Raw genomic sequence first — 15,850 nt, 5'->3', positions numbered from 1 at the left:
TTTTGTTGTTCAGGGGGTTGCCCAGGCTCTCAGGGACACTGCTAGGAGACAAGCTCAGGAGGATGTAGAAATGTACCATTTTATTATTACAAAGATTCTCACGAAAATGAAAATAGTATCTCAAAAAGGGTACTAGACTACCAGTCTCCACCTGCAGAATTGGGCGAGGATAGAGGGCAGACAGTGGGAGTTCCTTGGCTCACACGGGGCCAGTGGGAAGGCATGATAACAGAACCAATCTAAAAATGGCTGTTACCTTAAGGAGCCTGATTTGGGGGGGCGGGTCCCTGAAGACCCAGCCACTCCTTTTAGAATGCTCAGTAAGGGCACCTTTCCAAAGCTAAGCAGACACTTGGCATTTCAGGATTTTTGTCCCATGGCTGCTTAAGAGTATGCCTTCCAGACCCGGCACCCCTTATGGTTCAAAATTAAGAACTGGGGAAGGATGGTGGCAAGGCAGCCACCAGAAAAGCTCACTCATAACATGTGCCCTGGGCTCAGGGCCCTGGTTCCTGTCTAGTCCCTGGGGATATTTATATTTAATATATTTTTATATAAATACACAGAGAAATAGAAAATATAAAATCTGAGGGGTTGTGGGAGAAAGGTGGGGAACTTGGCAGGAAGCCAGAACTGGAGAGGTCTGCTCAGGCCAACTTGACCTCCTCCTTGACCCTGTGGAGAGAGCAGAGACTGGCATGAGATAATGCACCCCAGAGGCCTTGGGGCAAAAACATGAGGACAATGACTTCTATAGGACCCCAGCTGCCCAGGTGACTGCCCAGGGCTGGGGCTTCCTAGCTCTGCCTAGAACCGCAGAGACGGACAGACTCGTCCCTGAAAGAGGTCTTTGTAAACTGCACCGGCTGTCCCTGCGCCTTTCCTCAGCCTAGCGGACAAAGGGGTTGGTGCTCCAAGGCCAGGGAGATGGCCGACAGCTCCTTCCTCACCCTTTGGCTTCTTGCTTCTCCTCCTTGGTTTTCTCCTCTTCTGTGACTTCTAGAACATAAGAGTGCAGGGATGACCAAGGGCTCCCCTCCAGAAGAACCCTTGGAATCTTAGCCTAAAACCCCTTCCCCAACACTACAGCTCGCTGGACATAAAGAGAGAAAAGCCCATCCCAGGCCCTCCCATTGAGCCCTGTTGAGAAACAGGTCGGACCGGTTTCCCAGCCTGCTAGTGCCTGAACCCAATGGGCGGAGGCAGCCCCCTGGGAAACTGGGGTGAAATGCTGGGAAAAGGGCTTGGGATCATATGTGAGAGCCACACTCCTGACCACGGGGAGCCCAGGCCTGGCAGGGCTCAATCAGCCAGTGGAGATGACAAATTGAGTTTCATTCTTTTGTGGGCCCTGCTGCTTCTGGGAGCTGAGGCAGAACCCCAAAGAAGGCGGGGCCTGAGTCTGTTCCCTCCTCCCAGTGCCCTGCACAGATTCATCCTCCTCTCTGGTCTGGGGCTCACGACCCAAGTCTGGGTGTGACCCAAACCCACCTTTCTTCTCTTCTGGGTCTTTCTCTTTTTCATCCTCAGTTTTGACTCTCTTGGCTTTTTTGAAGTTGGAAGAATTCTTGCGCCCACCTTCTCCCTCCTCATCAGAGTCTGAGAACTCTTCCTCACAGGCAATTCGTTTGTCAGAAGAACAGACTGGGGGGCAACGGGAAATGTGGGTGAGACAGCAGGAGATTAGCTTTACCTCAGGGTCTGTGCCCAGTGCTTCCCTGTGTGTCCTCCAAGAGACACCGAGGGAAGGGGTGACCAAGAAGAGGGGAAGGAAAATCAGACTCCCTAAATTGTCCCAAGTACTAGAACTTGGGTTTCTCAACAGATGGGTAGCTTGGGAGGAACGTGGAACCAAGAACAGTGGTGGGAAGTCAGAGCTGCCTACTGACTGAGCAGGTACCGGCCCCTGGGTCTGGGTCTTACTCGAGATGCGCTTGTCAGGGTCTTCTTCATCCTCGTCGCCACTCTCCTCTGGAATGGCATCTTCAGGAATCACCTGCATTTGGACCCCAGGTGCGTGGGGCAGCATTCTCAGGTTCTCAAACAGTCGCTGTCTATGGCCAATGGTAGAGAGGGTGGCTGGGCTCTGGTTAGGGACAAACCAGAGCCTGGAATTTTCAGTCAGGGGGTGTCTGGGGACATACTTACTTGATCTTCTCCAGGTATTCATTGGTATTCTGGTTGGTCATATTGGAAGGACTGATGTGAAGTTTGAAGTCTGGTCCAAAGTATTCAAAGTAGTCGTTGTACGGAAGCTCTAATTGGGGCAGGAGAGAAGAGTCAAGAGACCTGGCTGCCATGGGACCCTGAGAAAAGCATATGTAGGTTTATCTGAAACTGTCAACCCAACGATCTAACAGAGTACTTGGGTACTTACAGGGTTTCAGTCTTTTTAAAGCCATTCTCCAGTATCCACAAACACACAATTAGAAGGCACAGCCCCGGGTTTAGAAAAATTTAGGCGGTGCTCATTGGGAGCACTTCCTCACTGACTACCCCAGTTCCACTACGGAGTAGAAATTCCAAAGCTATAAATAACCACTGATAATTCTGTCTAGACCAGAAGCGGGAAGGAGAGAGGACAGGGTCAAAAAGGGACTCAGCAGAAACGGATGGTCTGACAATCACAAGAGGATAGGCAGGAGAATCAACAACCAGTATCAGAAGAGGAGAGGCCACATGGCCAATGGGAAAGGGCTCGTGAGCTTGAGGACACATGCGCTCCAGCTCTGCCCGGCCCAACCTGGCCCTGGAGCTATTACCGTTTGGGATCTCTGTGTCCAGGGCCACGGCTGTTTCATACGTCCAGCAGCGGGCCACGTTGCGGATGGTGTAGCCGCCCCCTCCCAGCATCAGCATGGGCAGGTTGAAGCTCTTCACAAACTCCACACACTTGGCGTGCCCTTTGGTGGGAGAAAGGGGTGCTGGGTTACAGGAGCACCCGGCAGGACCCTGCCCACCTGTCCCTATGCTACACGGTCTCACCTTTGATGGTCAGATTGAAGCAGCCTAACCGATCCCCGGACAGGGAGTCAGAGCCACACTGTAAGACAACTGCACTGGGCTGGAACATCTCCATCACTTTAGATATGACCTAGAAGGACACGTCCTGGTCACCACTGGCTTTAAGAAAAGTTATGTGGCGTTCGGGGCTGCAAAGGGTGGGTGCAGTCCTTCTGCTCCCTATCACTTACTCCCACCTTCCCACCCTCCCTCATGCTGGCTGGTAAAGAGGAAACATCAGTCTGGACTTCTTGTTTCCCTACTTGGGATTTCACTTTTCCGATTTGAAAGGCTCTCCAAGATCCTTCTAGCCCTAGTAATGCTGAACCTAGAAGGGCCTCCTCATCCTTCCCTCAAGCTTTCCCTTCTTTTCTTTCACTGCCCAAACTCCAGGACCACTTCTTCTGACCCTTAGCTGCATTTGCCCTACACCTCAGTCCTGCAGACTTTGAGCCTCATATTTTGAGGGAGCGCTCACTTTTGTCTTTCCCTGACAAGATTCTGATGTTGCCCCAGACAAAGACCAGACTTTGGGCTTCGCTGTCACCCTTACTACAAGGCATACATGGGCACCTGACTACCTGAACTCACTAGGTTAGTACTCCAGTTAACTGTTCCTTGTGGCTTGCAGGCAAAGATTTAACTCCTCAGCTTGGCATTCAAAGCTCCCTTTGAAATACTGACCCCAACGTACATTTCCTACCACACCCTCCAGCAGCCCTCCCACCCATCCTACTGGCCTACAGACAGTTACGTATGGGCGCCCCTGTGCTTATGCCGGTGCTGTGCTCCCCTGCTGAATGCCACCCCCGCCCTCCAGCCTCCATCTCCTTCTTGGGCATGGGCAACTTTTTCAGAGTCCAGCTCAAATATCACCACCTCTATGAAATCATCTCTGACTACCCTTTCCCCAGCCCAGGCAGTGGTTTGTCTCCCGCCCTTCTGTTCATCCTGCAAAAACAGTAATGACCACATGCTGTCGTCTATGTGCCTGCCTCCCACGATGGAGACTGTGAGGTCTTCAGGGGCATGATTCATGTCTTAGATATTCTTGTATCCAGCGGAGGGCCTGACCCACAGAAGGCATCAATAAATATTTGGATGAATCTCCTTCCTCCAGCTGACCACACAGCATACAATCCGGGGTTAAAACACATCTCATTTCCCAACCAGCTTCTCAGGGGCCGGAGAGGCCCCTAAGGTATGCTGGCCGTACTCAGCTTACCCCTCCCTTAGACTAAGCCCGACTGCAGCCCAGGTGGTGGATAAGCCACTTACCGGCTTGAAAATGGCCTCATAGGACTCGTCATCGATCCCATCTCGGAGCGGGTAGTTAACAGCGTAATACTTGCCTTTGCCAGCCCCAATATCCTAATCAGGAGGGACAGTAAAGTAAAACTGAAAGATGAAGCCAGGAAGAAGTTCAAGGACGGGACTGGAAGGCTAAGGACAGAGGCACTGGTTCTGAGAGAGACAAGTGGAGCCCGGCAGCGGAGGCAGGGACAGAACAGGGGCATCTTGGTTAATACCAGCCCCCTCCTGGGCAAGTCTAGCTCGTATCTCTGGACACACCACTGAGCCTGCGCCCAGGCTGAGAATGGTTTATGGAGCCAGGGATGGACTATCCTACCCCACAGCACAAGACCTCTACCTTTGGGTTGGCTTGGAGCTGCTGGTGGCTGGGTCACAGAAATAACACCCACCCTGGGGCAACTTTTCCTCCCCAGAGGTAGAAGAGTTCCTTAAAATTGGAAATGCCCACTTATTCTAATGCCACAGCAAACAAATGAATTCGTGCCACTTTTTCACCAGAGGGTTACCACATGATAAAGGGCGGGTTTCATATTCATGCTAATAGAAGCAGATACAACAGTTTGATGAGTTCGCTTCCAAGGACTCTTATCCTGAGGTCTACTGATGGGCTTCAGTAAAGGGAGGTGTCTTTAATTAACTACTCAGTATCAGATACAAAAGATTTCCTATACTTTCCTGGGGACAGAGTCCGTAGCTTTCAGTCAGATGATCAAAGGGGAAGGTTAAGAACTCTTGAGATGGTCCATAAGGGTCCCAATCCCTAGCCCATGGGAGAGAACCTGACGTTTTCTAGCCTAAAATTCAAGTCATTTGGGACATCTGAGGAGTGTCATGTAACTTAGCTATGGCCAGGAGGGACCCGTCATGAGTCATGCGACCCCTATCCCTCCCAACTCTTTGGGCCCCATCACTCCCTTCCTCCAGAATAAGGGAGGGAAGCAGACCAGGGCAGGTACCCTAGGCTGGGGTATGGCATTCTGAAGAGCAGAAGCGGCAGGACGGGTGTTCTGGTGGCACCAGACAGGAGAGTTAGAGCTGGTAGCTGAGGGTGAGTTGGTAGGCCCCTGAAGGGAGTTCTCACCCGTAGGTCCCCAGTTCCTGGGAAGTACTCTCCGTATTTATGAAAGGACACAGTCATGACCCGGTCTGTGGTATAGAAGGCCTCTTCCACGCCGTCGCCGTGGTGAATATCAATGTCAATATACAGCACCCTCTGGTGATACCTAGGATCAGAAGGGGGTCAGGGGTCTGGGGGCTCTCTGGGAATGGGACGCGCCAAGGGCGCCAGGTCCCAGCTTACCGGGCTGGCTGCCTCCCTCAGGTATCTCTAAGCACCAGAGACGTGGAAACTGGCTGAAGGAAGGTGGAAGAGCGGCAGGGTGTCTCCAGAGGCCTGACCAAGCCGACCAAGTCCGATCTTCCTACTCTACAGCCAGGGTCAACTCCAGCCACACAGGGACACTCTGGAGGCAGGATCTGAGCAGCGCCTGCCCCTGATCTTGCCGTGGGCTCAGATCAAACCAGGACTCCGTCAAGGAGAGGATGGCCAGAGACACTCACTGAACACATCCTAGCCAGCACACCGCTAGGAAAAGCAAACTAGGGAGGCAAGCCCAGGGGGAGAGGGAAGTGGGAACCTGGCCTAAGGTGCTCCTCCAAGAGACAAGGCCAGGCAGGCATACTTTAGCAGTTCCAGGATGGCCAAGACGATATCATTGACGTAACAGAAGCCAGATGCCTCAGACTTCTTTGCATGGTGCAGGCCCCCGGCCCAATTCACAGCGATGTCCGTCTGCTGCTTATTCAGTTTCACAGCACTCGCTGTGTGTGGGAGAGTGAACAAGTTAGCAAGCCGTTCTCCCCTTTCCCCAAGAAGCCCAGGAAACCCGGTGAGAGGTGGGACCTATCTGACAACGGGACTGTCCGATCCACAGGCCAGTCCTCTCCCTCCCTCCTCCCCACTCCAACAGGGAGTAAATAGGACACTGGCTACTCTAAACAACTTTTTTCCAAACTGAGGCTAGCAACCCATCAGTAAGCCTTAAAACTGGTTTAGTGGGTCACGATTAGTGTGTGTGTATGTATTAAATAAAACAAACTAGGACAAAATAACAGTAAAGATAAATGCTCTTCTGTGAAACTGGCTTCAGAGCGAGAACATGTGTGTACAACCTCGACTGCAAGTGTAAATGTATTTCTTACTGGGGTTCATGGTCAAAAAATGGTGAAGATACTAGAGGTATTAGGAGCACAAAGTATAAACAGGCCCCAGAAGTGAGAGAAATACACACCTGTGTATTCAGGTGCATTTGCAACAGTGTAACTTTAATGGCAATAAAAATATGGAACAAGCCAAGTGATCCAACAAGAGGGGACTGATTATATCGACCGAAGTTGGTCCATAAAATGGAATAATCATGTCGCCACTAGAAATCATGCTATACACTACTAGAGCTAAAGAAATTTTAAAGATTTACTAAGTAAAAGATGCAGACACAAAACTATATGCATGTGACACGTTTTAGTAAAATACAGATGTATATGTTATATCCAGATATATACACACAGGAAAAAAAATGGATGTACAAACAACAAAATGGTAATAACAATTATTTGTGACAATGTGATTGTGGGCAATTTTTTCCTGTGCACATCTTTGTTTTCTGAGATTATATTGGGAGCTGGGGGAATGGGGAGAGGACAGAAAACAATGATCATAGGAAAATATGTATTTGTTAAGAAAGGGCTTAGAGTAATCGTAGAGGTAACCTAGAAGTTAATAATGGAAGGGGGAGATATGTGGGGAGTATTTCTGACCTCTAAAGGTAATTACTATGGTCTTTTGTAAGACACAGATGATGACATTTCCCATTTTCATAGCACTTTGCAGTTTGCAAATTGCTTCTAGGTACAGTATCTCCACAGCCCCATGAGGTCTGCAGGGAATTCCAGTATATAAGATCTCTTGTAGGAGAGGACAGTCAAGGACACCCCTCAGTACCATGTCAGACACTGAACCTGGGCTAGGACTGAACAAGAGGATATTTTAAAGACCTAAGGTAAAAACTCACAGGACCACTTTATGGGGTCACAGATCAGTCCCACTGGGATAGCGGCCTAAAAGGCAGACCTCACTAGTACAACCCAGCACAGCCCGTGAGGAGGGAAGTATATTCCTTACCCACAGAGCCACCAGTAGATAACTGACAGAATTCAAACAGGCCATCAAATACTGGACAGTCCTCACCGACGTTGACTTAAAAGACACAAGAGAAAGGTTAGTTTCCACAATTCCTTTAGTTTTTGTTTACATATCTATGAGCCTATGGGGGCGGGGGGGAGGATATAGAATCTGGATTCAGAAGACTTGGGTTCTAGTCCAGGCTCTACTACTTACTGGTTTTGTGATTGGGTCAAATCATTTAACTTCTCACAGCTTTGGCTCATTACCTTTAACTAGCAATCATGATATCCGCCTCACCTAAACATTGAGAAGATTAATAGAAATCTTATATGGGGAAGAATATAGCAAGTAAGTATTTAGAAAATGTTGGCTCTTTCCTTGAGGGAGAAAAACTGAGCTGCTTACTCCTGGGTTTGTTCTGGATCTCACTCCAGCTGACCAACAAGGCAGGGAAGAACTGAGACCTGCATAACTATCATCCACTGAACGCTTAATGTGCCAGACACTGTACTAAAGGCTTTAAATTCCTTATGTCCTTTATCCTCATACAACCTTCCAACCTTCTGAGACAGGATTTGGTCTTATTTTATAAATAGGGAAACCTGCTCAGAGAGGTGAACTGCTAGTAAATAGCAGAGGCGATATTTAAGCATTGGTCTGTCTGCCCTAAAAGCCCATGAAAATATACTCTGGCCTTCTTCCCAATAATTTCTTATACAATCTCATTTGGTTCTCATCACAACCCCATGAGTTGGACAAGACACATCAACGCCACCGTCCACAGGAACAAACAGATCCGGAGAATTAGTAAGCAGGCAGTGGCGGAGCCAGAATCAGAGTCCAGGTGTCTCGACTCCCACAGTCCAGTGCTCTTTCTACTACACCTACAAGTGACAACTGGAGTCAAGTTATTTCAGGCCTAAAGGGGCAAAAGTACAAACTAACACGTAATGAGGAAACACATGCAAACAGTGATGCGAATTACCTGAGAGGCAGGAATGGAAGCACACCTGAGGGCTGTGGGGTCACAGAGCTAGAGAGGAACCTTAGGGCTCCAAGTCTCCCCTCCCAGAAAAGGCAACTACTAGGGGTTGCCCGATGGCTCAGTTGGTTGAGTGTCCTGCTCTTGGTTGTGAGATCGGGCTCCGTGTGCAGCAGAGAAGCTACTTGAGATTCTCTCCCTCTCCCTCCCTCCTTCCCCTTCCCTCAGACTCCCAGGCTCTTTCTCTCTCTCAAATAAATAAAATCTCAAAAAAAAGGGAAACTACTGAGACATGAATGATACACAGGAAATTAGAGGCAGGGTAGGCTATTCCCTGCCCCAGCCTTCCTACTGCACCTGTTGCTATCAGCTGGGGTTCCTCAAGTAGAGCAGGGAGCAGAGCCCAGCTCAGACCGTGGTAACCTTCTGAGAGACAGCCGAAGCTCAAAGTCTGCAATAACCACAAGTGTTACCGACTCTGGCACTGCCCTAAACTTGTGGAGGGTGCCCTGCCAAGACAAGTGCTCCGAGGAAGTGTGGCTTGTGGGGGTGAGCAGTACGTGGCTCTCACCCCCACTGCCCAGGTAAACACTGGGAGGTTGTGTCAATAAGAACTTTGGTCCCTGGGGCCAGGCTCTTTATCCACTGGCAACCAATTGCCCCCCTCCTGCTGCTTCCTCCTTCATTGGGTTTGGCCTGCCTAGATTTCCAGAGTTTTGCTTATATTCCCATTTGGGATGTGGAGCCACCATGGGAAGAAATGGTTGTTTTATTTATTTTTTATTTTTATTGTTACTATTTTTAAGTAAGCTCTATACCCAACGTGAGGCTGGAACTCACAACCCCAAGACAGAGTCTCGTGCTCTACTGACTGAGCCAGCCAGCTGGGTGCCCCAAGAGATGGCTGTTTTATTTTTTATTTTATTTTTTTTAAAGATTTTATTTATTTGACAGAGAGAGAGACAGCGAGAGCAGGAACACAAGCAGGGGGAGTGGGAGAGGGAGAAGCAGGCCTCCCACAGAGCAGGGAGCCCGACACGGGGCTCAATCCCAGGACCCCGGGAGCACGACCCGAGCCGAAGGCAGACGCCCAACGACTGAGTCATCCAGGTGCCCCGAGATGGTTGTTTTAGATAGGAGAAAAAAATATTTTCCTTCAGGCCCCAAACCAACATGTGGCTCAAATAGCCAGCCCATTATTCTCAGTTCAACGAGCTGTGTGACTGGGAGATGGAAAGGGGGTTAATGGGAGTGCAGACCCTCACTTGGGCTAATGTCTGAAACGAGGTAGGACTTTTCAATGGGTTTCCCTCTTTTCACTACAAATACCTTTCTTATTCTTAGGCTGGTGTTAGACTGAAGGGTGCAATACCGGGTGAGAGATGGGAGAGCGGAGGGAGATGGAGAAGGTGGTAAAAAGCACACTGCAGAAAGAGATGCATGGGATAAACAGGGACTCAGGAGAGGCCTTCCACCACTGTGGTGCTGTACTGGGGTGGAGTGAAGTGTACGAGAGAGGCCTTCCACCACTGTGGTGCTGTACTGGGGTGGAGTGAAGGGTAGGAGACAAAGGGTGTGTGATCAAGGGGTGGCACCCAGGGGGGCTTCAACTATATTGGTAATGTTTTTTTTCTTAGAAAGAAAGGCTGGTAGTGGGTACTTGGATACTCATTCTATTACTTTTTATACTTTTGTGTCTGTGTCTGAAATATTTTACATGCAATGTATTTAAAAGTACTCCAGAATTAGGAAATGAGTTCTGTTCTCCATTCTACCACTACTTTGCCGGGTGACCCTGGGAAAGTCATTTCACCTCAGTTTATGTATCTATAAAATGGACAACAATGTCTCTAAATTTTGCCACCGTAGTTCTCCTTTATCATTTTTCCACCATGCTTCACATTCTGATAAACTATCTGGCAAAAAAAATTTTTTTTAAATTGCATTTATTGATGTTCGAGCCCATTTCATTTATTCATTATTATTTTTAAGAAGGCCTGAGCCCAGCAGGCCATGAACTCCCTGGCAGGCAAAGGCTGGCTGACAGAGGACGGACTGTAAATGGGCAGATCACACCAGACTGTCAGGGAGCCTACTGTACATCATGGTCCCATTTTAACTAATTAAAATATTAGGTCAGAACTTCTGATCAGAGGCGTCTGGGTGGCTCAGTCGTTAAGTGTCTGCCTTCGGCTCAGGTCATGGTCCCAGGGTCCTGGGATCGAGCCCCGCATCAGTCTCCCTGCTCAGCGGGAAGCCTGCTTCTCCCTCTCCCACTCCCCCCGCTTGTGTTCCCTCTCTTGCTGTGTCTTTCTCTGTCAAATAAATAAATGAAATATTAAAAAAAAAAGAACTTCTGATCAAGGTTCTCAAAGTCTCAAAATGACCACAAAACATTTATTACATTCTAGCCAAGAGCAAGGAAGCCTAACTTACTTAGTCTTATTACACGTATAACTTCCTAGGTTAGGTGTTGGTAAATATAATAAGAGTTCAGCTTCCACATCCCTGTTATTGTCTCTGTAAATATCCCTGGTTATACAGCACTTCACTAAGTGACATCTTTCTATAACCCCATGAATCAAGTCAGGAAGGTGCGTGAAAGTCCTTAGAGAGCCTCACCCTTCCTAACACATCTTCAGTGAGAGAAAATCCCAGACCTAATTTTTTAATGCACAACCTTAGAATGCCAGTTTCAGGAAGACTGGAGCAAACGGAGCCAGACCCAAAGCTGGGCATTCCTCAGAGCCTAATATTTTATGTCTGCCTTGATAGATTTGAAAATGAAAGTTGGGGCGCCTGGGTGGCTCAGTCAGTTAAGCGTCTGCCTTCGGCTCAGGTCATAATACTGCCTTCAGCTCAGGATTGAGTCCCACACATCAGGCTCCTTGCTCCGCAGGGAGCTTGCTTCTCCCTCTGCCTGCCACTCCCTCTGCTTATGCTCTTTCTCTCTCATTCTCTGACAAATAAATAAAATCTTAAAAAAAAAAAAGAATGAAAGTACTACGTCATCACAGCAAAAGTTACTCTTCACTGACAGTCAGTGCTACCTCACTTATCCCCTCAACTTCCACTATGAAGTAGGCACTATTATCTTCCTTTTTTTTTTTTTTAAGATTTTATTTATTTGAGAGAAAGATAGCATGCACGAGGAAGGGGGCAGAGGGAGAGGAAGAAAGACAAGCAGACTCCCCACGGAGCAGGGAGCCCAATGTGGAGCTCGATCCCAGGACCCCGGGATCAGGACCTGAGCTGAAGGCAGACACTTAACTGACCGAGCCACGCAGGCACCCGTTTTCCTTTTAAAAAAGAGAAAACAGGGGTGCCTGGGTGGTGCAGTCAGGTAAGCACCCGACTCTTGGTTTTGGCTTAGGTCATGATCTCAGGGTCATGAGATCAAGCCCTGCATCCGACTCTGGGCTCCATATTCAGTAGCAGAGTCTGCTTGAGATTCTCTCTCCCTCTTCCTCTGCCCCTCCCTCCTGCATAAGCACTCTAAAATAATCTTTTTTTCTAAAAGATTTTATTTATTTATTTGACAGACAGAGAGAGAGCGAGAGCAGGAACACAAGCAGGGGGAGTGGCAGAGGGAGAAGCAGGCTTCCTGCTGAGCAGGGAGCCTGATGAGGGGCTCGATCCCAGGACCCTGGGATCATGACCTGAGCCAAAGGCAGACACTTAACGACTGAGCCACCCAGGTGCCCCACAAATAAATAAATCTTTAAAACTAAATAAAGAAAGAAGAGAAAACGAGGCTCAGAGAGGCTAGGGACTTGCTTAAGAACACACAGCAGCTAAGTAGCAGAGTGAAGGGATTCAAACCAAGACATCAAAGCTCATTTTCTTGCTTCAACACCAAGCTGCTTCCCTAATGAGAATCCTCTCTGCTGACAGTGGAGCCTGATCACTGGCCTAAATAGGTTATGAGAAGCCCTAAAGCCATTTAGAGCAAAGGAAGGAATTCGTCTCATCTTGGAAGCAAATAAGATCTTGTCAATTCAAAGAGCAAATACTGCACTTCAAGGGGGCAGCAGCTCCTGGAGTTTTAAGTGGTAAAGAAGCCTGATGCTTTAAAAAAGGTCTCTGTGGTTCTGTAATCATTACAACCACACAATTATTGTAACAAATAAACTTTCTGCCTTGGGAATCAGACTAGCTTGTGGCCAGTAGCAACAAGTGCCACAGATTTGCTGATATTTGAAATAAGCTGTTATGAGCTAATCAAAACTTCTTCTGGACAATGTTGTTTCCTTGTTTTATTGTATGAGATATTAGGTGCTGAGAGGTAATTTCTAAAAAAACACAAGGGAGAAGTCAGATACGATAGTTTTCCTCCCAAATTTCAACACACTTTCTCCCACAGCTGAAATAATCCCCATGATTCCTACAAACCGAGTGTAGCTTCTGAGACGCTACCTGCTCTGGGGTTCGAGTCTCAGGAAGCAGAGACAGAATCACCTCAACTCAAAGATCACATCATCTAGAGTCTGTTCTAAGTGGCCACTCGATTCTGAATTAATACTCACAAAGTGAGAGCAGTTATACTTGTAAGGGATGACACCCAGTCCATTTTACAAAAGAAAAATCTAAGGGCAAATGACCTGCCTGGTCAGTTAGGAGTCAGAGCTGGGGCTTGTATCTCCTGTGTCCCTCTCCCAGGTCAGTGCTTTTTCCATTACAACATTCACAGTTTCCTTGGCATCGTGTTGTGAACTGAACTAGACAAAGATCAAACTCTATTCCTTATAATCAAGATACAAGGAAAACTAGACTTGAGAAAAAAGCAGCACTTTGGCATCCTTGAGAGGCAGGGAAAATCAGGTGTCTGCTGAATGGGAGATACTAGGGAAGGCAGGGCAGACCTCTGCAATTCAAAGGCAGATCCAACTGGGGCCTCGAGAGTAAGGAGGGAACAGAATGGACTTACATCTCTGCATCTGCTTGCTGTACTCGGACATGTTATCTGGGCGGATGGAGCGCAAGAATTTAATGTAGTCGTCACTGTGGTACTTGGTCATCTCCTCAGCATTGGCTTTGTGAGGGCGCTAGAGGGCAGAGGGGAGAAAGGACGCGTTATTCCCGACCATTGCCAATTGTCAGTCTTCAGTCTGCTCTGAACACCTGTATCTGCCCAGCACTGAGCTAGGTGCTGTAAAGGTTAAAAAAAAAAAAAAAATTATTGATTAGATTAAGGCCTCTGGAAACTTACAATCTATTTAGGCACATAAGATTATCAAAGGAGAGACAGTATCAGAAGACCCTGACTGCAACTCTGGCTCTGTTGCTTACAAGTCTACCTAGTGAACCTCAATTTTCCCATTTACTAAATAGAGGCAACTTCTACCTCACAGGGATTGTGAGAATTGGATGAGATGTTAAATCTCTTTGTAAATTATGAAGTGCTTTACAAAGTCTTATTTCTTTTTAATATTAAGTATAACAATATATAGTTATGGGCCAAATGGCTCCAAGAGTTCAAGAAAAAAGGGTGACTAACAATAACTGAAATAGGAAATCTTTCCATAAATCATCATCACACCAACAAATCTGATCATACCCTCCCCACTGAAGCTTCCTTGACATGGTAATTTCTGGATTATCCTAACATTCTGATTCATCTTTCCCTCTTTTTAAAAATTCTCTTCTCAGGACGCCTGGGTGGCTTAGTCGGTTAAGCATCTGCCTTCAGCTCAGGTAACGATCTTAGGGTCCTGGGATCGAGTCCAGTGTCAGGCTCTGCACTCAACCGGGAGTCTGTTTCTCTGTCTCCCTCTGCCCCTCCCCCTTCTCATGCTCACTTTCTTTCTCTGTCTCAAATAAATAAATAAATAAATAATAAAATCTTAAAAAAAAAAAAAACTCTTCCTGTCATCCCTTAAAGATAGGTCTTCATCTAAGATGACCCTCTGCTTTTCTAACTACCAATACCTTTCTAGTTTTTAAAGAATTTTCAATACACACCTAACATTGTTTACCCTGAGCCAGGCACTGTATGCTATTTTGTGATCCTTACAACAACCTCTTAAACTCCGTGCTCTTAGTACCCTCACTTTGCCCACAGGGAGGTTAAGTAATTTGCCCAAGGTCACACGGCTGGTAAATTGGACTAGAAACCCAGAGGTCTGGCTGCAGGCACTAGTTGACTCTTGTTTCATCCTCACTTAATATAAGGAGGGATGTAAGACTAAAAGATGGAGACTGTTTTATATAACACACCCACAGTGAAAGAAGCAAGACTTGGCTCCAAATACTAAGTTGTTTTTACTATATTAAGCCCTTTACCCTCATGGCAATGTTGTGGACGGAGCTTTGACTATCTCTTTTGCACAGATACCTGCCCACACTCACTCCATCTTGATTTCTGCTCTGAGCTCCAGATCCACAATTCCAACAGCTTCTCAGCCAGCTCCACCTGTGAATCCTAGAGGCACTTCAAATTCACCTGAATCTAACAACTTATAGAGAGCTCAGAGGCATTCAAACTTCACTTCACTTCCAGACTTCTCTTGTACTATTTTAGTTAATGACTCCAACATCCACTCAGGCTGAGAAACTAAGTATAATCCTTAACTCCACCCTTTCTTGACTTCCATTTCAATCCACTGCCTATCACCTTCATTATACCTCCGCCATAATCTTGACGGCATCCACCACCTTATTTCTCTTATGCTCTTCTTTCCCAGGGTTCCCAACTTCACCACCATCCACCCAATTACTCAAGACAGAAGCCACCCTTAATTCCGCACTCCTGATCTACTACATTCAACAAAGACAAGCCCATCTCAAAAGCTGCCTCTTTTATGAAGGAAAAGCAAATCTTGCTCTAAGAACCTATTTTCATCCCAGGCCACAAAGTTCCAAGAAATATGACCTCACAGTCAAAAATCACAAAACATGCAGGGGTGCCTGGGTGGCTCAGTTGGTTAAGCGTCTGCCTTCATGATCTCAGGGTCCTTTCTAGTTTATTTTTATTTCATTTTACTTCTTATTTATTTTTGTAATTAAGTCTTTTTATTTCATTTTTTATTTTTTTAAAGATTTCATTTATTCATTTGAGAGAGAGAGAGAGAGCGAATGAGCATGAGTGGGGGGAGAGACAGAGGCAGACGAGCTCCCCCCTCAGTGGGGAGTCTGCTTGTTCCTCTCCGGCTGCCCCTCCCCACTGCTTGTGTTCTCTCTCTCAAATAAATAAATAAAATCCTTTAAAAAAAATCACAAAACATGCAAGGAAACAAAGCACTAAGAGTGAGGGCTCACAGAAGCAACGAATAGCAGAAAGAGATTTAGAGACCTTGGATATATGTTTAAATTAAAAAAAAAACTGCATTACATTTCTATATACCAGTAAACAATCTAAAAGTAAAATT

At 47.1% G+C, this 15,850-nt stretch overlaps 1 protein-coding gene across 1 annotated transcript in view; it reads right to left on the bottom strand.

Annotated features, from left to right (window-relative positions):
* Window positions 1–54: 54 nt before the first annotated feature.
* Window positions 55–15,850, bottom strand: part of HDAC1 (histone deacetylase 1) — a 31,268-nt gene continuing 15,472 nt past the window's right edge. The window contains exons 3-14 of the mRNA XM_027611991.2: window positions 13,411–13,528; window positions 7,499–7,573; window positions 6,000–6,138; window positions 5,399–5,540; window positions 4,282–4,374; window positions 2,986–3,094; window positions 2,763–2,903; window positions 2,149–2,257; window positions 1,924–2,054; window positions 1,492–1,644; window positions 951–999; window positions 55–675 (exon numbers count right to left, since the gene is read on the bottom strand). Of these exons, the coding sequence (XP_027467792.1) occupies window positions 648–675; window positions 951–999; window positions 1,492–1,644; window positions 1,924–2,054; window positions 2,149–2,257; window positions 2,763–2,903; window positions 2,986–3,094; window positions 4,282–4,374; window positions 5,399–5,540; window positions 6,000–6,138; window positions 7,499–7,573; window positions 13,411–13,528 (1,287 nt within the window). The 3' untranslated portion in view covers window positions 55–647. The remainder of the gene's footprint in view (window positions 676–950; window positions 1,000–1,491; window positions 1,645–1,923; window positions 2,055–2,148; window positions 2,258–2,762; window positions 2,904–2,985; window positions 3,095–4,281; window positions 4,375–5,398; window positions 5,541–5,999; window positions 6,139–7,498; window positions 7,574–13,410; window positions 13,529–15,850) is intronic.

The sequence above is a fragment of the Zalophus californianus genome, chromosome 4 (assembly GCF_009762305.2).
Source record: "Zalophus californianus isolate mZalCal1 chromosome 4, mZalCal1.pri.v2, whole genome shotgun sequence".
Taxonomy (NCBI): domain Eukaryota; kingdom Metazoa; phylum Chordata; class Mammalia; order Carnivora; family Otariidae; genus Zalophus; species Zalophus californianus.
The sequence above is the reverse complement of the archived record's forward strand: the minus strand, read 5'-3'. Positions and strand labels throughout refer to the sequence as shown.